The sequence below is a fragment of the Leucopleurus acutus genome (assembly GCF_964270905.1).
Source record: "Leucopleurus acutus genome assembly, chromosome: 1".
Classification (NCBI taxonomy): Eukaryota; Metazoa; Chordata; class Mammalia; order Artiodactyla; family Delphinidae; genus Leucopleurus; species Leucopleurus acutus.
In genome coordinates, this window is record NC_139142.1 from 45364497 (window position 1) to 45388447 (window position 23951).

The window sequence follows — 23951 nt, forward strand, 5'->3', positions numbered from 1 at the left end:
TAGAAAAAAGAAAAAGTAAACTTCTAGATTTTGTAAATGGAGTTGATTAACTCCTTGCTGTGGCTTAAAATAAACTTATTGCTTAATAAAGCCAAACAGCTAATCATCTCACTTATTCTGGCATACAATTTACAAAAATAATTTTTTAAGACAATATATAGAAAGCAAAAAGTTACACTAATGAAAAGAAGTTTTAGGGGCACTTTATTAAGGTATTTCTCCTTTACAATTGAGGTGGATGTTTGATTAATCTGGTTGGAGATCTGATTAGTACTTTGTTAAGAATAAATAGATTTTTTCGCCCCTATGGAGCATCTGACTTGGCTCAGTTCATAGGGAAACAGGGTGCTTTTCTATTTGGTCATACGCCCAAGAAAGGGTCCTCAACTGAGATGTCAACCCTACTCCAGCCTGGCTGACAGTGAAGCACACAGCATTACATATAATTGGCAATGCAGAGATTGGTATAATCTTGAGATCAGTACTGTTAAGAATCTAACAAAACCTTGGCTGAGAAACACTATGGACAGTTGCATGAAAGATGGGCAACGTTACACATTCACTGCCCTGGATTCTCTAAAAATCTACCTCTATATCTAGCCAGACTGGCAGAGATTACTTTTAGTGAACTTGTGCTTTGGTGTGATGCTATAAAACAGTACTGAGAAATGTTAAAAAAAAAAAAAAATCCAATGAAACACATCTTTGAGTTTACCTCAAGGATGCTGTTGAGGACACTGCTTACTACATTACAAAGTCTTTGGGGATATTTGGGGAATTTTTCTATTTTTAGTACCAGGAATATTGTTTTCATCCTTTTAAATGCTTTACCTAAGTTTACCTGAAGTTTGAAAGTTATCCTTTTTTAATATACACACACCTTTTTAAAAAAGGTTTAAAAGCTTTCTAATCTTCTATCCGAAACTGGAGACAATCTTTCAGTTGTGCTTATGGGACTATTACTGCATGTTAAATAACAAATTAAACACTCACATGGGGGCCACCGGGCATCGGTGGAGCACCGGAAGGTCCTGAAGGCACTTGAAAAGGATTGTTGGGACTGGGATAGAGTCCTGGTGTGGGATATGATCCTGCAGGGGCAGGATATGGCGCTGGTGGTCCCCAGGCTCCTGGTGGAACAGTGCCCCATGGAACAGGTGGTGCAGCCCCTGGTGCTTGGGGAGGAGGAGGGGCGGGATACGGCCCTGGAGATGGATATGGCATATTAGGGGTAGGATACTGCCCTCCCATTCCTGGTGCCCAAGGTCCAGAAGACATGGATCCCCATGGACCTAAAGGACCAGCTGCAGCTGGATCTGTGGGCGCACCATAGGGTCTTGGAAGCTCTGGAAAGGGCATATTTGGTGTCGGATATGGCCCTGTGGGGCCAGGGCCTGGCACAGTTGGGGCTGGATAAGGACCACCAGGTGGGGGGCATGATGGTCCAGAAGGAGGAAAGGGTGCAGGGGGTCCTGGAGGTGGTCCGGTGGGAGGCACAGAGGGATACATTCCTGTTGGTGCTGGTCCAAAAGGCACAGTGGAGGGTGTTGCACTTGGTGGGAGTCCAGATGGCACAGAAGGTGAAGCACTTGGGTTATTCCAAGGGTTGGAACCTGGCCAGCCTTGAGGAGGTTGGCCGGGTTTTGTATTGCTCACAGCAGAGGTTTTGGCAGGGGAGTGTTCAGGTAGCGCATCTGCCAACTGGAATACAAAACAGGCGTGTCTTACTGACCTTATTCAGGGACAAGCAATGCCAAACATAATTACAAACCCATAAAGGATAGTAAGCTATAGGGTCAGGGATTCTTCAAAAGCCAAGCTGTTCAGTTTTTTAAAAAACAACTCATTTAATACAAAATTTAGGAGTTACCTCAAATAGCAGCTTTACAATGCAAATTCCTCAGAGAAGCTCAAGTTTTCTAAATACAACTGATTAACATAGTGTGATCTCGATCCTGGCTTTACCTCAAACAAGTTATATACCCTCTCTGAGCTTCAGTTTCCTCATTTTCAAAACAACAGTTTAGGGTTAACCTGAGGCCTAAATGAGATAACTCATTTAATGCACTTAACACAGTGCCTGGTATGTAATTTTCAATAAATGTTGGCTATTATTAACACTATCAGGTTAAAAGAGAACAGAAGTAACCCTTTAAAAAATTTTTTACTTAAGGATTCATAAAGAAATAAATACGACAGAATGCATTTTCAAACATAGCTAAGTAAATTAGGGCAAATCATCTATCAAAATCACATGCTAAAAAAACAAAAATAAAAACAAAAACCAAGAATCACAAAATGCATCTCTTTTACATTGGAAGACTTAGGGCCCACAGTTAGGACCATGTCTTTTTTCTAAGAGCCAAAAAACTTATGAAGAGTAAATGCATCAACTTACCGAAAATTCATCAGACATTTTCCTAAAAACAAGACCAAACAAACAAAAAAAAAAAAAAAAAGAAAAAAAAAGAAAGAAGGAATATTTCAAAACCAGTGTTTAATTTCTTATATATTCTTTAAGGAACTATGCATACACTATTTTTACTTAAATGGAATCTTAATCATTTATATAATGATTTTCTTTATATAGGAAAAATTTCCATAATAGTTCATACACCTCTGTAAACTTCATCCCTTTTTACTGGCTGCACGTCATATAAAAGTGATCCATAATTTAGTTTACAGTCTCAAGTTGGTGGCAGTTTAGGTTGTTCACAGTTTGAATTGTTTGAATTGTTTTAAACAATGACACAGTGAACATCTTTAAACACCTATCTTTTCGAGTCTATCACCAGGAAAAAGTACAGAAGTGAAATACATAGTCAACAGGTAAAGTCATCTAAGATCCATCTCAAAAAGCCCATGCCAATTTACACTCTACCTTTTTAAAACTCCTCTTCACCACTGGATGTTATTAAATTTATAAATCATTTTCCATTATAATAGGTTAAAAATTGGCATCTTGTTTTAACTTACATTTCTTTGAATGGAAAGTAGAGCATCATTTAAATTTAATACCACATTTAGACTTCTTTTTCTGTGAATATGCTCATGCCCTTGGACCACTTTTATCAATTTTTATAACTGAAGTATAATTAACTTTCAATAAAATGCATGGATCAGTGTTCAGGTAAACAAGCTCTGACAGTTGCATATGCCCCTGTAACCATCCAAGACAGAACATTTCCTTCACTCCATAGGTTTACTCATGCCACATTCCAATCAATTCCCCTTTACCACTCAGCAATCACTTTCTTAGTTTTCGCTTGTTCCTTGATTTCACATAAATAGAATAACACAGTATGAACTCTATTTTGACTTTGATCATTTTACTACTTAGTAGTACATCTTTTTTTTTAATGCTTTGTAAGACATTAAGGAAATTAGATGTCTGTCATATGAGACAAAAAAAATTCACCTATGCCTTCTAATAGTACTTCTATGGTTTAACTTGTTTAAAATCTTTCTGTTCTTTCAAACAACAATTACTGAATAATCTATCTTATTTCAACAGACTTCACAAGCTACTTTTTAAAAAAAATTTATTTATTATTTATTTATTTTTATTTTTGGCTGCGTTGGGTCTTTGTTGCTGCGCATGGGCTTTTCTCTAGTTGCGGTGAGGGAGAGCTTCTCTTGTTGCAGAGCACAGGCTCCAGAGCGCAGGCTCAGTAGTTGTGGCACACAGGCTTAGTTGCTCCACAGCATGTGGGATCTTCCCGGACCAGGGCTTGAACCCATTTGACAAGCTACCTTTAACACATTATACAGTTGCTATTGACAACAAACACTGTATATACATACATACACACATATATGTAAATATATCATGGAACAGGCACCATGCTAAGTGCTTTAGGTGTATAATCTCGTTTAATAGATGCAGATTCTATTACCACTCCCAGTGTACAGCTGGAGAAAAGGAAGCTTAGCAAGTTACCCTGTTTAAGGTCAGAGCTAGTGACAAGCAGAGAAGAGATTCAAATCCAGGTATCGTCTGACTGCAGAGCCAAGGCTCTTTTTTTTGTTTTTTTAAATAAATTTATTTATTTTACTTATTTATTTTTGGCTGTGTTGGGTCTTCATTGCTGTGCATGGGCTTTCTCTAGCTGTGGTGAGCAGGGGCTACTCTTCTTGGCAGTGTGTGGGCTTCTCTCGTTGCGGAGCACAGGCTCTAGGCACGCAGGCTCAGTAGTTGTGGTGCATAGGCTTGGTTGCTCCGCAGCATGTGGGATCTTCCCGGACCAGGGCTCGAACCTGTGTCCCCTGCATTGGCAGGCAGATTCTTCTTTTTTTTTTTTAAATAAATTTATTTATTTATTTTTGGCTGCATTGGGTCTTCGTTGCTGTGCGCGGGCTTTTCTCTAGTTGCGGCAAGCGGGGGCTACTCTTCATTGCAGTGCACTGGCTTCTCATTGTAGTGGCTTCTCTTGTTGTGGAGCACGGGCTCTATGTGCGTGGGCTTCAGTAGTTGTGGCGCTTGGGCTTAGTTGCTCTGTGGTACGTGGGATCTTCCTGGACCAGGGCTCAAACCCCTGTCCCCTGCATTGGCAGGTGGATTCTTAACCACTGCACCACCAGGGAAGCCCCCAGAGCCAAGGTTCTTAACCACCAAGTCATAGAGCCTCCATCATTTCCCAAAGGTATTGTGAACTCTATTCTTTCCTACTGATCCACACTATAACATCTCATCTTATCAGGGCAGCTTTAAATTTTAAACAAATTTTATGAGCTACTATTACTGTTTATTTCAGATTTTCCTGAATATTTTCATGCTTATTTTTTTCTAGATCATTTTGTAAATAAACAAAACACAACAACACAACAAAAAAACACATTAAATTTACAGATTAATTTAGGGGACATTTCATACATTTAAAGTATAAAATATTCTCATTCAAGAACAAGGTATGTCTTTCTAGTTCCCATCACTGTCATTTATTATCACTCAGTAGTTATTTTTTTTTAAATAAATTTATTTATTTTACTTTTGGCTGCGTTGGGTCTTCATTGCTGCGTGCGGGCTTTCTCTAGTTGCTGGTAGCGGGGGCTACTCTTTGTTGCGGTGCATGGGCTTCTTACTGCGGTGGCTTCTCTTGTTGCAGAGCACGGGCTCTAGGCACGCGGGCTTCAGTAGTTGTGGCACATGGGCTCAGTAGTTGTGGCTCATGGGCTCTAGAGCGCAGGCTCAGTAGTTGTGGCACACAGGCTTTGTTGCTCCGCGGCATGTGGGATTTTCCCGGACCGGGGCTCGAACCCATGTCCCCTGCATTGGCAGGCGGATTCCCAACCACTGCGCCACCAGGGAAGTCCCCACTCAGTAGTTTTTAAAAATCAAGACTCCTACACATTTTTTGAGTTAGATTTCTAAATGGTAAACGTTTTCTTGTGGTTGTAAATTGGTTCTTCCATTATATTTTCTAATTGTTTGTTCATATATGGGAAAGCCTTTCAAATTTTAGTGTTACTTTTGTAAGCAGTGACATTATTGAATTATTTTATCCTGAAAGTCTCTCAGTTGACTCTCTGGAATCTGCAGATAAAGGATTATGCCATTAGCAAAAAATAATTTTACCTTCTCTTTGCAGTATTTACACCTCTTTTCTCTTTGGCCTAAGCTAGGACTTAAACAACAATGAAATATTAAATAAGATAGTGTGAGCACAGTAGTCTTCTTCTCAACTCTCCTGGCAATGCTTCTAATGTTTATATATGACTCATTTTTAGTTTTGAGATTTAAAAAAAATTACAGTAAGGAAGTTTCTATCTATGCCTATTTTGCTAGACTTATTTATTCCTATTTTGCTAGTTAAAAATAAAAAATCCAACACTGAATTTCTTCAGATGATTTTTTTTGGCATCTAATGAGTTGATCTTGCAGTTCTTCTCCTTTGTCCCATCAATCACAATATAGTTACATATATATTGCTTAATATTGAGCCATCCTTGCATTTACAATTTTATTATTTATGATTTGGTTATCATGAGGAATGATAAAGAAAATGAACAGGAAGCCTACTGCTGCAACTGCTATAACCCTGCTCTTAATTCATAATATTAAAAAACACATCATGAATGTATAGCAAATACAATTACCTAGTCATTCCCATGTTAAGGTTTGTTTTATACTAAAATGTCACATCACACAATAGTAAATTCTTAGGTCTAAAGTTTATCCATGCACAAGTTTAAAGTCTACCTAAGACTAACATTCTTTTCAAACAGGGTGAGCCTTTTCGAAACAGAAAATAGTTTTGTATCAAAGTTCACACTAATTCTGGAGCAGAAAACCTAACCAACTAAGCAACTCAATGAATTTCACGTGGTCTTACAGTTTGGGTTTTCAGAATTACTCATCTCCCTCTTAGTTTTTGAAAAACTATCGTTAATTAATCATAGCATTACATTAAAATATATTCCATTAGTTAATAACATCAAACTGATTCACAACTCTGGCTTTCAAAAGTTTAAATTCAAAATCAAATCCTGGAAGACAGAGGAAATAATAACGCCCTGACCAAAGGGATTAGAAATAAGTCACTTCCTGTTCTACAGAACTGCATAGTAAAGTGACCTGCTCTCCATGCCTAGAATAAAGTGTTCATATTAATTGGAAACATTCCAATTTATTACTTGGGGAATACTTTCATCATAAAAAGGTTAAAAAATAGAGTTGGGGGCTTCCCTGTTGGCGCAGTGGTTGGGAGTCCGCCTGCCGATGCAGGGGACGCGGGTTCGTGCCCCCGTCTGGGAGGATCCCACATGCCGCGGAGTGGCTGGGCCCGTGAGCCGTGGCCGCTGGGCCTGCGCGTCCGGAGCCCGTGCTCCGCAGCGGGAGAGGCCATAACAGTGAGAGGCCCGCATACCGCAAAAAAATAAAAAATAGAGTTGGACATCACTATTCCAATATGAGAAGAGTTGCAGAATGTAAAAAAAAAACACCACAAAAACCCCTAGGTTTTCTTATTTCTTTTTTTTTGGCCGTGCCGCGTGGCTTGTGGAATCTTAGCTTCCCCACCAGGGACTGAACCTGGGACCCCAGCCATGAAAGTGTCAAGTCCTAACCAATGGACAGCCAGGGGATTCTCCAAACCCTAGATTTTCTAAAAAACGATTCTCAAACATATGGATTATGCTAATTAAGATGAGGCCAATGCAACCTTGAACTAGGAAAAAAAGTGTAAACTCAAGGAAGATTTTAATTTTCTTTTCAGAATAATCTAAAGCTATCACTTCCAAAACTTTCTGTTAATACTTTATGGCAGTACATGTGTGAAGAATAATCACTGTATTTTTATTTTTTTAAATTTTTGGCTGTGTTGGGTCTTTGTTGCTGCGTGTGGGCTTTCTCTAGTTGTGGCAAGCAGTGGCTACTCTTCATTGCGGTGCACGGGCTTCTCACTGCGGTGGCTTCTCTTGCTACGGACCATGGGTTCTAGGCACGTGGGCTTTAGTAGTTGTGGCACGAGGGCTCAGTAGTTGTGGCTCCCGAGCTCTAGAGTGCAGGCTCAGTAGTTGTGGCGCACGGGTTTAGTTGCTCCGCGGCATGTGGGATCTTCCCAGACCAGGGCTTGAACCCATGTCCCCTGCGTTGGCAGGTGGATTCTAAACCACTGCGCCACCAGGGAAGCCCAATCATTGTATTTTCTGAGGAGCAATTTTAAAACAAGAGTACAAAATTTCTTTCAACATGCACTAGAAAAGTAAAACATTTCTGTAAGCGTATGGCCTTTAGAGTAAAAATGGTAATTCCATCATGGGGAGGTTTAAAAAAAGTTGAACTCCATAAATTACTAGTGACTATTGGAAAAGGAATATTTCAATAGGCCATCAAATTGTAGTGGAGTCATAAACAGTATGGGACTACACAGTTATGAAACATGGACACCAATCCTTTTATCTGAATCTTTTGACAAAGGCAAACTTTTTAACCAGAGACCATCTTCCCATCAGCAAAACAGTTATAATTTCCGACTACTTCACAGATAAGTAAAATATTTAATAATCTACAGTTATAAACAAGTAACACATTTATTAAGAGTCACTAAGGGAAATCAGGATTTTTGCATGGCTTTGTTTAGTATGGAGAGAGGATACAGTAGTGGTAATATATTGTACTGAAAATATAAATTTTGAATGAGCATATAGGGTAAATTTTAGTATTGGCGTTTATCAGATACACTCTAATTTACATTTGGGCAACTCAAGAAATTGGGGATCTGCAAGTTTTTGAACATTTTAAATTACTTAAAAACATGTAATTAAAAAATTTTTTTCCCACAACCTCATGTCAGCCGTATTTTCTACACTCAGATACTTATTGGAACATAAGTGCCAGGTACTGCGTTGGGCCTTGGGGAAATGAATAGTATTGCGTGGAATAAACGCTTAAAGGCGTTCACAGTTTGGCGGAGAACTACCATTTAAACAGCAGGTTACCTGGGGTGAGCGCAGGGCTCTATGGGAGCACCTCAAAAAGCTCCTAAAGGAATCAAGGAAAGGAGTATCAGACAAGGAGTCCCGAGGAGTGGTGCCTTTGCAGTCTGGGAGAACAATGAGGTGAAGAGCTAGATAGGCCCTAGGGAAAGGAGAAGTTTGTGCAAAAGCTGAGAGGGGGACAAGAGATCTGTGGGAAGTGTAAGCCAGCAGTGCCCAACCTTTTCAGCACCAGGGGCCGGTTTCACGGAAAACAAATTTTCCACGGAAGCGGGGGTGGGGGGAGGGGATGGCTCAGGAGCGATGGGGAGCAGCAGATGAAGCTTTGCTCCCTCACCGCAGCTCACCTCCTAACGTGCGGCCTGGTTCCTAACTGGCCACGGACGCGCGGGTCTGTACGGGTCCGCGGCCTCGCGGTTGGGGACCCCTGGTGTAAGCAGTTCCAATTGGTTAGAATGTAGAAAATGGAGGAATATGAAAGCCTTAGCAGAGAGTCTCTAGACCAAGGTTTGAATGTCTCTGAGTCAGCTCACCTGAGTGAACCTGTTACTTCAACTATAAAGAACGGGCCAGTAACAGGAGAGACTAAATGGGACTGGTAAATCAAGTGCCTATAATAAAAGTGCCCGGAAAACAGACACATTATCTTGTCCTCCTCTGTGTATGGGCATATTGCTTATGGTTAAAAAGAGTGAACGCCAATAGTATGACAGACTACGTAACACTGCACTTCACTGGCTGGCTCTGAACAAGCTGAGCTGTGCAAACCCCAGAGGTGAAAGTAGACAGGAGTAGCGTCCACTTCATAGATCTGCTGTGAGACTTACATAATAAACAACTCTCTTGGTCACTGTCTGGCACACAGCGAAAACTCAACAAATGTTAGCTTTTACAAATTGCTACGATAGGTCCACAAACCTTTATCTACAGTTCTCAGTTCAGAAACCTCTAAAAATGAAAGAAATGCTCCCAGGTCTGGCATAAAACTTACTTGGTGGCAAAACCTGACCTGAGGCTATTTTACAGTTTCCATTAATTCTCCCCTATTCGCTGAACAAATATTACTGTTGGATTAGGGGATGCTGCCCCGACTCTGCTGGTGTGATCTCTCATCTTTGCACCTTATTGTCTTTCTAAAATCTAAAGATAAAATCCAAAGATTTCTGAATTCCAAAACACACTGGTCCCAAGGATTTCGGTTAAGGGGTTGTCTCTGGGTCTCCGTTCCTCCTGGAGATAGGAAAAGGACATTCTAGTACACACAGCTCAAGTTTCTGAAACAAACTAATTTTGAATAGGAAGTTCAAGACACCAGTAGCAAGAAAAATGTCTGTTCTCCCTGCCCAAAGAACACTCCTAAACAAAGAACTTCTGAAAGATTTCTGAAGGCTACCTTCCCCTGTAATGAGGCCCATACAACCACCACGTGTACGAGTATTTCTTTAGTAGCAATGCTATAAAAATTTTTTTTTCAGTCAGGTGAGTACGATTCGATGCTCCAACATTAGAATCCTCATTTATTAAAAGCACTACGCTTGGTTTTCAAAAGAAAACGGTCCAAAGCCACCAAGTGCTCCTAAATCCTACAAAAAGGGAGTATTACAGAACTCAACACTTCTCATCGTTTCTGTCATGGGTATTCATCTAAGGTATCTGCTAGCAACTCCTCTAGAAAATAATGACCAAAACGTCACAATGCGAAAAATCTTAAACTAGCGTCACAGACTCCACCAAGAATCTGTTTAGGCCTCCCTCTCCCTTTCATTGGAAATTACTGAGTGGGGGAGGGGGTCAGGGCCAAGGGGCGGGAGGCCGGCAGCCCTAAAGGGCCAAACGAACAAAAGGAGTCCGGGATCAACCGGAGCGAACCGGCCTCCAAGCGGGTCGCGCCTGCCCGGGAAGGGGTGGGGGAGGGGCCAGGCCGCTCCCCGCCCCGCCCCCAGCCAGGCCTGACGTCAAGCGCGGAGAAACCCATCGGGCGCGACGTCACCCGCCTCCGACGCCTTCTCCTTGGGGGGCGAAAGGGCCGACATCCCGCAGCCGGGAGGAAGACGACAGGAAGAAACCCTTAGCCCCCGGCCCCCAAAGAAGCGACTCAGGCATCTCCGTTACTGCGCCCGCGTCCCGCTTGGGCGTGCTCCTTTGCTCCCCTCCACGACCCCGCCAGCGCCGAGGCAGCCTCACCCGGCAAGATCCGAACCCGCAGCAAGGTCTAGAAGCGGCGATGGGTCCGAGGGAACTGATCGCTGAAGAACTGAGCGCAGCCCGACCGACAGCAGCGGCGACGGAGATGGGGGCGGCAGCAGCACCAGCAGCGCGCGGCTCCTCCTGGCGCCGGAACAGGAAGCGCAGAGCTTCGAGCGCGCTGCCCCCGCCCGCGCTCCGCCTCTCCTCTGGTCGGCCGGGCCCGGCCGCGCGCGCCTCCTACAGGGCCCGGGTGGCACTGCGGCCCGCCCGGCCCCGGCGGCGCGGCTGTTCCTTGCGCTCGCTCCCGGGCGGCTGTTTTCTCTCGGTGGGCGGGAGGAAAGAGCCCCGATGTTCCGGAGTTCTGAGCAGTCTGGAGGAAACGCCAGTGGCCGGTGGCGTTCTGGGCACCCTGGCGGAAATTGTTAACTTGTCTCCTGAAGAGAAGGTTGAAGGCAGGTTCTGGATTCCCTACGCTTGCGGTCTTTAGGGCCAGGCCTCGAAGCTGGCTAGGTGTGAATGCAGCCTAACCCCGGGACACGGATCCGTTGGCCAAAATTGGAGAGAGCTAAAAGCAATACAGGAAGGGGAAGACGTTTGCAAATGGCTTGACAAATCGATATTAACTAAAGGAACGGATGTCTTTGCAGATTTTTTTCTGATCAGTATTTCTTCTCCCACAGTTCAGTTTTGAATAAACTACCTACCTACTCTATGTCAGGCCCAAAAGATGATGGATTGACACGTGGCCCCAGCCGTCAGGGAACGTGTGCTAGCTACTAATGAAGATGTCATAATTATGTGGTGTACAAAAAATACACACATAACATACATATATTTTAATGTAAAACTTAAAAATATGCAATATTCTTACAACATTTTACTTCTTTGTTTTCATTTGATGTTAGTGGATCGGTGGGTGGACATTTTATATAAACTTCTTAAACGACTTGTTTGGGCTTACTCCACAGCACACATAATTCTCATTCTGAAAAATGAGCAACAGAGAAACTTCAAATACCTAAGCCTGGGGAAGACATGTTTTTGGTTAGGGGCAGTGGTCTATGGAAAATAATACCACTAGTGTGAACTACCTACCCTGCCCTAATGGGAGGCAGTGAGTCAGCAGTGCCTTGTGGCACGGGAAGCAGTGCCATAGGAAGCCTGAAGCAACAGTAAGTCAGCAAAATAGTGCTATATTTAAGTTTTTGATATTTTGCTCATCATAGGGCCTTTTGTTTTGCATTAATTCTGATTTTTAAATGTTGCACACAAAATTTTCATTACTGAGTTTATGGTCAAAAAAAAAATTTGTGCCCACGTTGTGTCTCATTCTACTCCTGGTCACGTGTATTAGAGTGACCAACAACCTCCAGCTTTTCCCATGTTGCCAGTCAATAACCGAGCATGGCGGGAGTTCTAGAGGTAGGCCATTCCTGTCCCATGTGGGCTCCTACAGGTAACCTGTTGGGAACTACATCCTCGCCTAGCATTTTTAGAACTACATTGCCCACCCTACCCAATGCTTCCTTCAGTTTCTTTCACAGATGTCAGACATGCAGTTTGGTATGATTTCCCCACCTTCTCCTGCTCTCTTCCCCTTTATTCTTTTTGTGTGTGTGTTTATGTGTGTGTAAGCCCAGAGTCTTAACCACTGGACCGCCAGGGAAGTCCCATTCTCATTTATTCTTCACAGGTGTCCATCCCCCTCCAATAAATCTCTTGCACATTTAATCACATCTTGACATGTTTCTGGAAGACCCAAAATGACACAAAAAACTGAAAGGAAAATGTGTAATACAGATTTTTAAATTTCTCATATATAAAGTTGAATGTGCCAGGTAACATACAGTACAATGTTTTTAAAACTACAAAGCTTTTGGATTTTATATATGAAGTTTTAATTAATAAGAAACGAAAATTTATTCAGATCAATTTATTTGAACTCACATCCAAGAAGAAACATTCAACTTCAGGATTAGAAATAAAAATGGGAACACTCTACTTCTTTTTGGGTAAGGGGTGGATACAAGCCTGATAAGAGTACTAATAGCTTTGTGAAGTTACTACTTAAACTCTGTATATTCAAGTATATATCGAGTGCGTACTTGGTTTATACAGAATTTATCCAATTCTAGCAAAGTCAGAATACTTTAAGTAAATCTCCTTGAGTTTTACACCCTCAAGTCTGAAAGCTTAGATTTGATTATAACCATGGCAAAAGTGATTATCTTTACTTCCTGCAAATGTAATCAACTTTTAAAATAACTTAGGCAAACATCAATTTCACACAAACCTTATTAAGGGTAGGAGGAAATTGCAACTGTTCATCTAATTGCAGAGTCTAAACCATAAATTCAAATTGTACCATTATCTTTATTGTCAAATCAAGTCAAGAAAGCCTATTACAGGCTAAAAGAAGTGAATGTGAATCTGCAGGGTCCACTAAGGGAATACGTTGAAAACCTATCATCACGTTAGTACTTAACAGCTGTACAGAAATTATTTTCAAGTATGCTCCAAGGGTCACCTCTTAACTGAAGAATTAACCTTCAGGAAGTCAAGAGACAAGTATTATTATCTATATTTTATGTGCTAGGAAATGAAAGTAAACAAAGATTTAGGATTGAGTAATCTATTCAAAATTAAAAAGTAAATAAAAAAGACCGGCTTTATTTGAAACAGGAGTCATGTGCCTTAAATTCCTTTCCATTGGGTTATATCCATTAGTCTACTATTCTATTTAGTCTACGTTTCTATTTAGAAGCCAAACCATTTCCAAAAGTTACCTCCATTTTGTCTCCAATATCTAATGTGTTAAGAATAGTATAGACAGACTCTTGTAGTGTTGCTCATTTCTAGTAGACCATTAAAAAAGAAAAACCTCTTGTGCTTTCTGTTCTTTAGAAATAAAAATGGATGTAAAACTGATTATGTAAAACTAAGATTGTAAAGATTTTCTTCCAAAGTAGAAACAATAACCTGCTTGACTTAAAATCTTTTATTCATTTGGGCATTAAATTACCTAACACACAATCTATTTTACATTTAAACACTGTTTCCCTTGTGTTATCTCCAGGAATGTTATATAATTAAGTCCACTTCCTGTTAAAGTTGCTCTACCAAAATCAATATATAACCTATTTGACTCTGATTATAGCTAAAAGTGACAAAAAAGACTTTTAATGCAAACTAAGAGTATATTTGTAAGAGTTAGGTCTCAAGGTTTTTGTTTCATAGGAAGGAAGCTCTCTATTACATGGATCTATAAAATGATCCAAACTTCAGACAGACAGGAAGCTGATAACTTGATTTATCTTCCTAATGGCTTTGGCTCATGAATAAATGATAATGGTTTGTGTTTTTCTTATAAAAAGAAATGTAATTTGTGTAATGATATGAGTCCTATTTGCCACATTTGCTCTACTTTTCTAAAAAGGATTTCTAATGACTTAGACATTCTTTATATTATTTACAATAAGAAGTCAAAACTTTTAACTGAAAGCCATTTTTTTGACCACAGTTTGCCATTAGCTGACATTCAGGAAGGAACACAGGTCTGATCACCAAATCAATAAATCTAGCCACAGACTGACTAAAAGCTTCCTTTAATCTTCTTCCTATTAGGTCTTCCTTTAAATTAAACCCTTCCCTCTGTGAATTATTTAAGTGAATGGCATGGTTATAGAAAGATCAGATATGATTCTTCATACAAAAATGCTCAAGGAACCTAAAAAATCCATTCAGCATGTTTCAGGAATTATAGTATGAATCAAGATGCTGTAGCTTAAAAAAGGAGAGGGGGGCTTGGGGGTATTCCTGAAAGCTTCAGAGAGAAATAGAAAAGTCAAGTTTATTTCCTGGTTAGGGCAGGATGATTCCCAAAGCACATTTAAGTGTCTGGTCCAGACTAGCTATTAGTGATCAAGTAGTCCCCTTTCACTATCAAGGCTTTCCCCTGAGGTAATGCCTAAAGTCTTAATTTTAATATTTTATCTTGTTTCTTTTAGCCCCATCCTCTCTCACCAATAAGTGCCACACATTCCCACCATGCTGAATGCTTTCTCAACCCTGCAATTTACACTTTTCAAACGCTCACCATGTCCAACTTAGTTACAAAATTTATTGGGTTGGCCAAAAAGTTCGTTCAGGTTTTTCATATACGGAAAACTCCGAACGAGCTTTTTGGCCAACCTGATACATTTGTATCTCCCCACATTGTTCCTTTCAAAACTTATACTCATTTACTTATACATAATTTCAGTAATTACATTTTTAATGAGTTAAGTTTCTGAATACCGAATGCTCTTCCAAATGTGTCCACAAGTCACTGAGAAAGGGTTAAACCTTTCTAAATTCCAATTCCTTCACGCTTTAAAAAATTTATTATTACTCTTCTTTTTCCTTCATGGTAAACAATTCCTTTCTCAAATCTTACATTTCTACTTTCCCGATTTCTTTTCTGTAGCAAATACCAAAGGAAAAAATACAAACCGTTTCAGCGTAAATGAGTCTCCTTCCTGCTCTCATTTATTAGATCACCTACTTCAAGGCTATATAAATGGCAGTATTTTGAAAATGTTAACAGCTATCAATACCTTGAAGGTGAAAAAATAAGAAAGCCAGAGAAAATATATCACAAGCAACCAGTTTGAATATACGAAAGGCTACTTAGATCTTGATTTTCATATAAATACTAATTTTTACCACTATAAAAGACAATGTAATATTTTTCTTTATAAAATTACCTTTTAACAGAATATTCACTAGCTAGTCATTCCTTAGGTTCTTCTGTATTGATAAAAAGTTATTTTTAAAAGAAAAATATTTAAAACAATATTGTTTCATAGAAACAGAAAGTCTCAATATCAAATTCTGATAAAAAACTATAATTATGGGTAGAGTCTTACCATACTATTAATTTTCTTTCACCAAAGATGGACATTTAGGAAGTGCTATATTGGTAAATAAGATAAGCTTCTCAGTGATCTACAAAAGCGCCACAATAAAGATGAGGTAGTATGAGACTGTCCCACTTTTGTAAAAGGGAAATATCATCTTTAGAAGAGATATTTATCCTGACACTGGTGTTGATATCCCGAGCCTCATCACTGCTAAGAGAGGTGCCATTTTAGTAGCTAACCCTCACTGGAACCAAGACAATCTTGAGATCACTGAGAAAAAAATATGTTAGAAGACAATGGTAACAGATTTTAATTTTGTGATAATTGCTAAAAAGTTATTTTTAAGCAATTATTTTTAAATGCCATCTTTATGTTATCAGCAGAACTGCAGGAAAGGGAAATGCTACTTCAACATAAAAGCAATGATAAACTTAAGAAACATCTATTCTAACGTGGAAATCTGAGTCAAATTTCTTTCAATACAGGTAGAAGCAGCTTCCTACTAGAGCTAAACTAGCATCAAGAAATCAGTTACTATGATATTAAAAATGCCAACTTGTACAAAGGGGTAGACAACTCACCAGAAGGAATAACTGTCTAGGATATTTATTATTCACTGATTCTTTAAAAAAGAAGAGTAGGCTATCTTATCCATCTATCTTATTATATAACATTTCTAAAAATACTTCCCTGTTCTGGGGATGTTAAATTCAAAATATTACGCCTGGTGCCCAGTATTGTTCAGTATGGCATAAGCCACGTAGCTCTCAAAATGTTTCCTTTTTGAAGCCATACTAAAGACATGTTAGTTCTGAAAATAGGAATAATTATCTGGAACCTGAAGATCAAAACCATTATTAAGCTCCCTGAATACTGAGCTCCACGTTTACTTCTTGAATCTTTATTCAAGCTCAATTCAAAATAATGAAAAACTACCTAGTTCTCTTTGGTTACCAATGGAAATTTGTGGCTGTTTATATAAACTGTGGCATCTCTCCAAACTAACAGGCTCAGAGTTTCTAAAACAGAGCTAAGCAGAAGCAACAGTTCATAAGTAAATACAGAAAAACCTTAGTTGCTTTATTACTTTAGTAACTACTAGTTACTAATAGTGTTATCATTATTTTTAAAGCTTCCAGTGAGAAAGGAACAATACTTATGTTCTGAAGATGGTAACTCTTCCTAGTTTGAGAGAAAGATCTACTCAAGGAATAATAAATGACCATGCCACATTATAGAAGAATAAATTCACCCCCAAAATATCATGTCCTCATTTGATTCTTACCAACCTGATTAATCAAATTTAGTAATTCTGCTTTACAGTTAATATTTAAAATTAAAACACATGAAGTTTGATTTTAAGCCATTTTGCTAACCTTTAACATCCCTATTAGTAAATTATAGAAGTTAATTACATTAGTATGGATTGTAAATTACAACACACTCAGCTTTACTGAAGACTTTTAAACCAAATGAAAAGGATGATGGGGAAACTGTATCCTATGTATAGGAATGCCAATGGCATAGGTTAACAAAGCATTTTATATGTAAGAAAGGACAGGATTACTTTTAAAGAAAAGTATGAAATACAGATTATTTAACTGTGTTTGCAATGCCTACCAAACTTCAAATATCCCTGGATCATATGCAAATTACAGTTAAGAAAAGAAAAAAATTAAGTATACAATCTACATGGTAAAAACAAAAACCAAACACCTAGTCAAAAATATCCATTAACTCCTAGTGTGTAACAATTATTAAACAATTATTATTGTTAAACAATTATTGTATCCTAAGAAAAATAAACTGATCTGGAAGTAAAATTTAGGGCATAAGTTTATTTTGGACTTTAACTGCCCCTGTAGAAAAATTCAAAGTGGCATAATAAGAAAAATAAAATATTAAATGAAAATATGTATATAATCACTCCCGTGTTCCTACCCTTTTCCTAGCATTGCTGTTCTGGTGCATCAATCCTGAGTACTCTAACTTTTGATTTATAGTGATATTCTTTCAGATATAATTTCATGGAAGAAGGAATTGGAAGGGCATCAATGCCATCATAAGTTGTACAGTTACAAATAACTGTTCTGCATATATGCTGCAGGGGAAAGGGGAAAGTCCGAATTAAAGGAGTGGATAAAAGTGGTTCAAAGAACATACAGGCACTCGGGTCCTTATAATGCTCTAGGAGCCCAGTTATGTCAGGAGAATGGAAGACACAAGGATCATGTGCATCAAAGCTAAAGTTGTGATTCCACTGTTCAATTCTAGCATGAAGAGAACGACTATAGCGTCTAAAACTAACGGAGAATAAATAGTCTTCCTGTGCTGAATCTCGCAGTAAAAAGGTACCCTCTGGTTTTCCTTCTAGTAGAGCTTCAGCTGCATATTTATCCATAACGCCCCAGTAACATGGATTATTATTGATCTGAAGGAGGTCTGGTACAAGACAGTGGACATAATCAATCTGGGTATGGTACTTAGGAGGTGTTTCCAGTTGCAGGGTTTCTTCATCAATTTCCCATTTGGGTTTGTTTCTTTTCCTGGAACTTGTGCAAAGTGTTATAATTTCATCATCTGAATCCATATCACTATCTTCTATACTGTTATTTGAAGCCAGGTTCATTATAGAGCCAGTCCCAGGACCACCTCTACCCGAAGAATCGTTATTGGTTATGACACAGGGCTGAACACTGGTATGTGAGAAGCAGTTGACCTCTTCCATGTTTCTTCGTTGTTTTAGTTGACCATCCCTCAACTCAGTCTGAGACAAGTCTGTGCTTACCCATTCATCTGATTTGGGACTTATAGGAGCAGTGTGTCGTTTAATAAAATGCCACCTAAAGGCTAAATCTGATCGAGGTGGGAAAGGACACTTATCTAACATGAGTTCACTGATATGAATTTTTCTTTTAGACGGAAGCCCTGAAGAGTGCCGACTACTACAATTCTTTATTGGAAAACACTGCCCCACAGCATCTTGCAGCTTCTGTTTAAGAGATCGGCCTAAAAATCTATGCCCACAGGAATGATCTAAATCCAACTCGATAGATGAACAGCTGTGCTTCCTTTCTTGGCTCCTTAAAGGAACTTCAGTTTTCTCTATAGCACTCACTGTTTCAGCATCTGAACAACTTTCACTCTTTTTTGACCAAGATAACTTCTTTCCACTCCATACATAACCATCCTTTCTGTCAGCACTTCGACTCCGACTAGTTTTGGGCCTTACATCTACATTTTTACTATTACTTTCACTATTTTCTGCCATTTTAACAAACTGTCCACAAATTCCAGTGTTATAAATACTGCTCTTTCAGTTTTTCCGGTAGAATGTTTCTTCTGGGCACTTTCTGGATATATCTAAGGAAGAAAAAGATCATTAATCGTTTGTCATTAACATTGTATAGATTATATATCAAACCCCAATTATACATAAGATGAAAAGATGAAAAAGGATAATTAATACATTAAAAACAAACTATTAGAAATGTTGGAAGGCAGTTCCAAGATATTTTGTTCCCACTTAAATAAACTACTTTACCTTATGCTAATAATTCCATAGTGACATGGAGTCAAGAATCTGAGTTCCTTTCCCACAGCTAGTTTCGATGTGAATCAAAAAAGCTAAGCATCCTCTCAGCCAAAATATATGTCTGAAATATGAACAATTTCCAGTTTTGAGGTACATCTTATGCCCATCTCTCCTCCCCTTATTTTTTAATTTCACAGCAGACCAGGAAATTCTTTGTTAAGAGATGAGAAACCTATGAGCTGGTGTTTGATGACCACTACCCTCCTTCTCTCTGTTTTCTTTCCTATTGATTGAAAATATGAACAGTTTTAAGTTACAAAAGCTGTTAAGAATTTATTAAATAAATAATCATCACTGAATAGTAGGAATGTCAGGCAAGAATTCCCAACGCAATTTTTGTCAACTCATTTAAATATCTGGTCAACTTCACTATCAGTCTAGGCAGTTTGTAGAAAATTTGGAATTGGATAAAAATTTGTTATTTTATACACACATACACTTCCTTATATTCTTTTTTTTTTCTTTTTTTTTTGCGGTACGCGGGCCTCTTACCGCTGTGGCTTCTCCCGCTGCAGAGCACAGGCTCCGAACGCGCAGGCTCACCGGCCATGGCTCACGGGCCTAGACGCTCCGCGGCATGTGGGATCCTCCCGGACCGGGGCACGAACCCACGTCCCCTGCATCGGCAGGCGGACTCTCAACCACTGCGCCACCAGGAAAGCCCTATTCTTCTTGATAATTTCAAAAAACAAGAAGATAAAGTTCTATAGGGCAATGCCTTTCCTATGAAATTGGCTAGCTATACTAGAATTTATAATGTAAATAAAGTTTTGTTAAGACTAATAGTAATGATTGGTCATAGGTAGAAACTACTTAACTATTCTTAGATGGAAAAAGATTTAAGCCCAGAATTGGGGGGAGGGATTCTATAATCTCAAATATTTTACAAATGAAAGTTGAATTTTGAGACTGAGAAAATCAGTTGTACTCAACATTCTGATCATGATTAAGCTTCTGATTATATCAGAGGAACATTAACAATCCCAACAGTCAAGTAAATGTTTAGAACTATGTGAATCTATTTTCATGGCAGTAGGGTTTGAAACAAGCATCTGCAGAGGCAAATATAATTGGGAAGTGCTTAAAAGTGTGAACTAATGACACAGGCTTGCCATATAAAGTACCCCATTACTAAACAATGAATAGCATCGGGTGATTATACTTATTATTTTGATTTAGTGAGCTCACTGGTACGTAATAATTTAAAATCCACAGGGAAAAAATATTTGAAAATCTAAATTTTAAAGAAACATCATCACTTAGTATACCAAAATTATATTCAACAGCATGCTTTGGTTGTTCATTGACTAAATTCCACTGAACAAAAATAAACAGGCAGAAGCTACAAAGTAGGCTGAAGTATATGAAGAGTCAGTGATCAGAAGAGACACTAGTTACTAACAGCTTACACTTAACAACTTACACTTACACTTAAAATTAAAAAGGAGCCCCAAGCAGATATTTTTTTGTTAACACTACATACTTTCAACTTTTTTATTCAGCATAATAATGTGAAAAGTTATCATGTAAGGTTTAAAATACCTTGTGTTTTTATTTACTTTAAAAATACGGAAGTAGCAGATTATTAACTCTATGATCAACTTTACTCCACTGGGTGTGAGCATCTTCATCTTCCTTTATTTCTGTATCAAAGCTAAGTCTGTACCTCTGCTCGCTCTCTCTTTTTTAAAAACATCTTTACTGGAATGTAATTGCTTTACAGTGGTGTGTTAGTTTCTGCTGTATAACAAAGTGAATCAGCTATACATATACATATATTCCCATGTATCCTCCCTCTTGCGTCTCCCTCCACCCTCCCTATCCCACCCCGTACCTCTGCTCTTGATGACATTCCCACCTTTACCAGGGCCTGCTTCCATTGCTAGCTCTTAACTTCTCTCTGCCTTCAAAAACAACCAAGTCTCCTATAAACTGTTTCAGTGATTCCAATGCTTCCTTTAGTTATAATTGCTGCATTCCATATTAAATTTCTTAATGAGTAGTATAACTTGATTTCCTCTCAAAAAGAAAATAGTTTTGTTTTTCTCTAATTATAAAAGAAATAATGATCCAGTTTAAAATAGCTATGTGAAAATCTTTTTGCTCCATCTTTCTCTCAGAAGTCAGCCCAAAACAAGGGAAAATGAGAAATAAAAACAAACCTCATCTTCAATGAAACTAGCAGATATCCATAACCTGAGTGACAAAATACAAGGACAGAAAATGAACAGAGGAGCAATGACTGACTCAGCAGTGGAGAGGAAGGTGACACCAGGCACAAAGGCAACGTTGATGAGAAGCAAGCCAACAGAGCAGGCAAAGTCCAGGACACCCAGAGGTACGAGGTGCTACAGAAAGTATGGATGGAGAACAGGGCAGAAAATGGGTAGGTAGGTTGAAAATTTGCATATGTGCAGTTAGATGTCTCTGGTTGTTACTCTCATACTTAGAGGAGATGGAAAATTTATCAATATTATTTGGAGAAGCTGAACCAGAGAGGCTCAGGACTTTGGATACTAGGCATGGTGAGGATAGATGGGAGGCTTGGGACTAAAATCAGAAAGAAAATTCCCTGCTTCCTTCTTCCATCCAGCTTCTAGAACTCCAGCAGCCAAACTTACACCTCCTAATAGGAAACTGGAAGATACTACGCTGGAGAAACAGAATGGCCAAAGAGAAAAGACCTATAGATGCTGATAACTGGAAATCCTCCAATAAGAAGCTGGAGGGCCACCCAAGCATGCTGTGAAGCTCATCCATCCATAAGCCCAGCCTACTTACACAGTGCTTTCAGGCAGCACTGCTGTGCTTCATTTACTCTAGAATACGGCATGTCACCAGACTTTTGAGGAAAGCCTCTAAAATAAACAAGCGAATAAAACAAAGAACTTGGAGAAAAAAGTAACCATGAAAGCAGCAGGTAATAAAATAGATCTCTTCCAAGTTCAAAGAATATATTATACCAATGAATAAAATGAGGTAGGGACAATCAGAGAATAAGAAAAATTTGGAAATTAAAACCATGATTGCAGGAAAAGAAATATTTAGTAGGAAAGTTGGAGGTAAGCTGAGGAAATAATAGGAAAGAGGAAAAAAATGGTTAACTAGACAGAGAAGATAAGAAAATTAGAGGATCAATACAGACTTCACAGAAAATACCAAAATGGAGAGGGAAATTATAAAAGAAAATATATTAGAAAATTTCCCAGAACTGAAGGACATGAGTCTCCATACAGAAGGAGCACAATGAGTGCCCCGCACAAGGGAAAATACACACCAAGTTACATTATTCTAAAATGTTAGAACCCTAGAGATAAAGAGGTGATACCGAAGTCTTCCTACCTTATAGACAACAATACTCAGAGTATTGTATGCTTATAAATCTGTTAAAGAGAGTAGACCTCATGTTAAGTGTTCAATCAATCGATTTATGTATGTAACCCAGCCAAAAAAAAAAGGCTTCCTGAGGGAAAAAAGTCACAAAGGACTGTAAATAAAATAGCATCTGTTTTCTCAACAGTAACAGTGGAAGCTAGAGGATAGTTTCCAACCTTGAAGATAACCAGCCTAACAATCAATCAAATAGGATAAAATAAAGAAATTTTCAGACATGAAAGTAACAACAATTTTACCTCATATTGGAGGATGTGCTCTTCTAAAATAAGAGTGTAAACCTAAAACAAATGGCATAACATAGGAAACAAGGTATTTAACATATGAGAAAGGAAATGTGAATTCCTGGGATGCTTAAGAAGGGAAGTTTCCAGACAACAGGGTGTTTGGCGCTGCTGGAGAGCAACTAGTTCGTATAACCACATAAGGACGTAAGGCTCTTTGTGTAATAAGAGAATAGAAAGAGAGTAAGGAGGCTAAAAGAGAGGTAAATCCTCATCTATCAGAAGAGGAACTCAACCAATAATGTCTAATAATTGATGCATCAAGAGAGAAGTATAAGCATATGATTTAGAAATGTGAAGATAAATACCAGAAAGACAAATTATGAAAGTAGAAGCCTTTGAGATGGGTAGGAGAGGAATGCGGCATTACTTAGCTTAGCTAAGCTTTTCAGCTTAATTTAACTTGAACCTATGTACACATATCATTTTGATGACCATAAATAAAAATAACAGTACTTTATACTCACTGTGAAAAATTCAAACTTCAAGTTATGAAGAAAAAAGTAAAAACTATCCATAATCCTACCACCCAGCAGTAACCATTATAACATTTTCAGTATCTCTATACATGTACATGACAAGGATGCAGTTCCATAGCACAATGACGGCAGACATTAGAAATATGGTTTGAGCCCAGTTTATTTTGTACTAGCCATATGACCTTGAAAGCTCAGTTTCTTCATCTGTAAAATGGAGATACTGATGCTATCTATTTCATTAGGCTGGTGGGAATTAAATGAAATAATGTATGTGAAGTATATACCTAGCTCAGATTCTAAATGTACCAAGTATAAAATAAAGTTTAACATATTTTTTCTTTTTTAAAAAAAGAAACAGATATTACACATGTTTTATTATAGCGCCCAAGCCAGTTTTATAGACATGGTTCATAAAGGAAAAAAATCACAGAAATACCTCTGTCTCTAGCCCATGCTAACTATAAAGTTTATGAGCAAATATAATTTTCAGGATGATAACTAATGTTTCAAAATGAAAAAGGATCAGTACACTAAATACAGCTGAAACTCAACAGACCATGAAGCTATAGAACAATTTGACATTTTCCCTCAGAGAACTGATTTCCAGCCTTACTCTATACAAGTTTACATGCTAACATAACAGATTTACTTTAGCAAGGCTTACCAACTTGTACAT

General features: G+C 38.6%; 2 protein-coding genes across 3 annotated transcripts in view; both read right to left on the reverse strand.

The window, feature by feature from the left end:
- On the reverse strand, positions 1-13415 carry MAPK1IP1L (mitogen-activated protein kinase 1 interacting protein 1 like; the record flags this gene model as incomplete). The annotated part of the gene is made up of 4 exons (XM_082849890.1): positions 1-1701; positions 10621-10764; positions 10865-11146; positions 13410-13415. 4 exons carry the CDS (start codon positions 13413-13415, stop codon positions 982-984), a joined length of 1152 nt encoding a protein of 383 aa, XP_082706016.1. The 3' UTR covers positions 1-981.
- Positions 12552-23951, reverse strand: part of SOCS4 (suppressor of cytokine signaling 4) — a 19006-nt gene continuing 7606 nt past the window's right edge. Inside the window, exon 2 of one of the 2 annotated variants that reach the window (XM_082832757.1) lies at positions 12552-18887. In XM_082832757.1, the coding sequence (XP_082688883.1) occupies positions 17473-18795 (1323 nt within the window). In that variant the 5' untranslated portion in view covers positions 18796-18887 and the 3' untranslated portion in view covers positions 12552-17472. Of the gene's footprint in view, positions 19181-23951 lie in introns of both variants that reach the window. The other variant, XM_082832758.1, reaches the window with a different exon arrangement.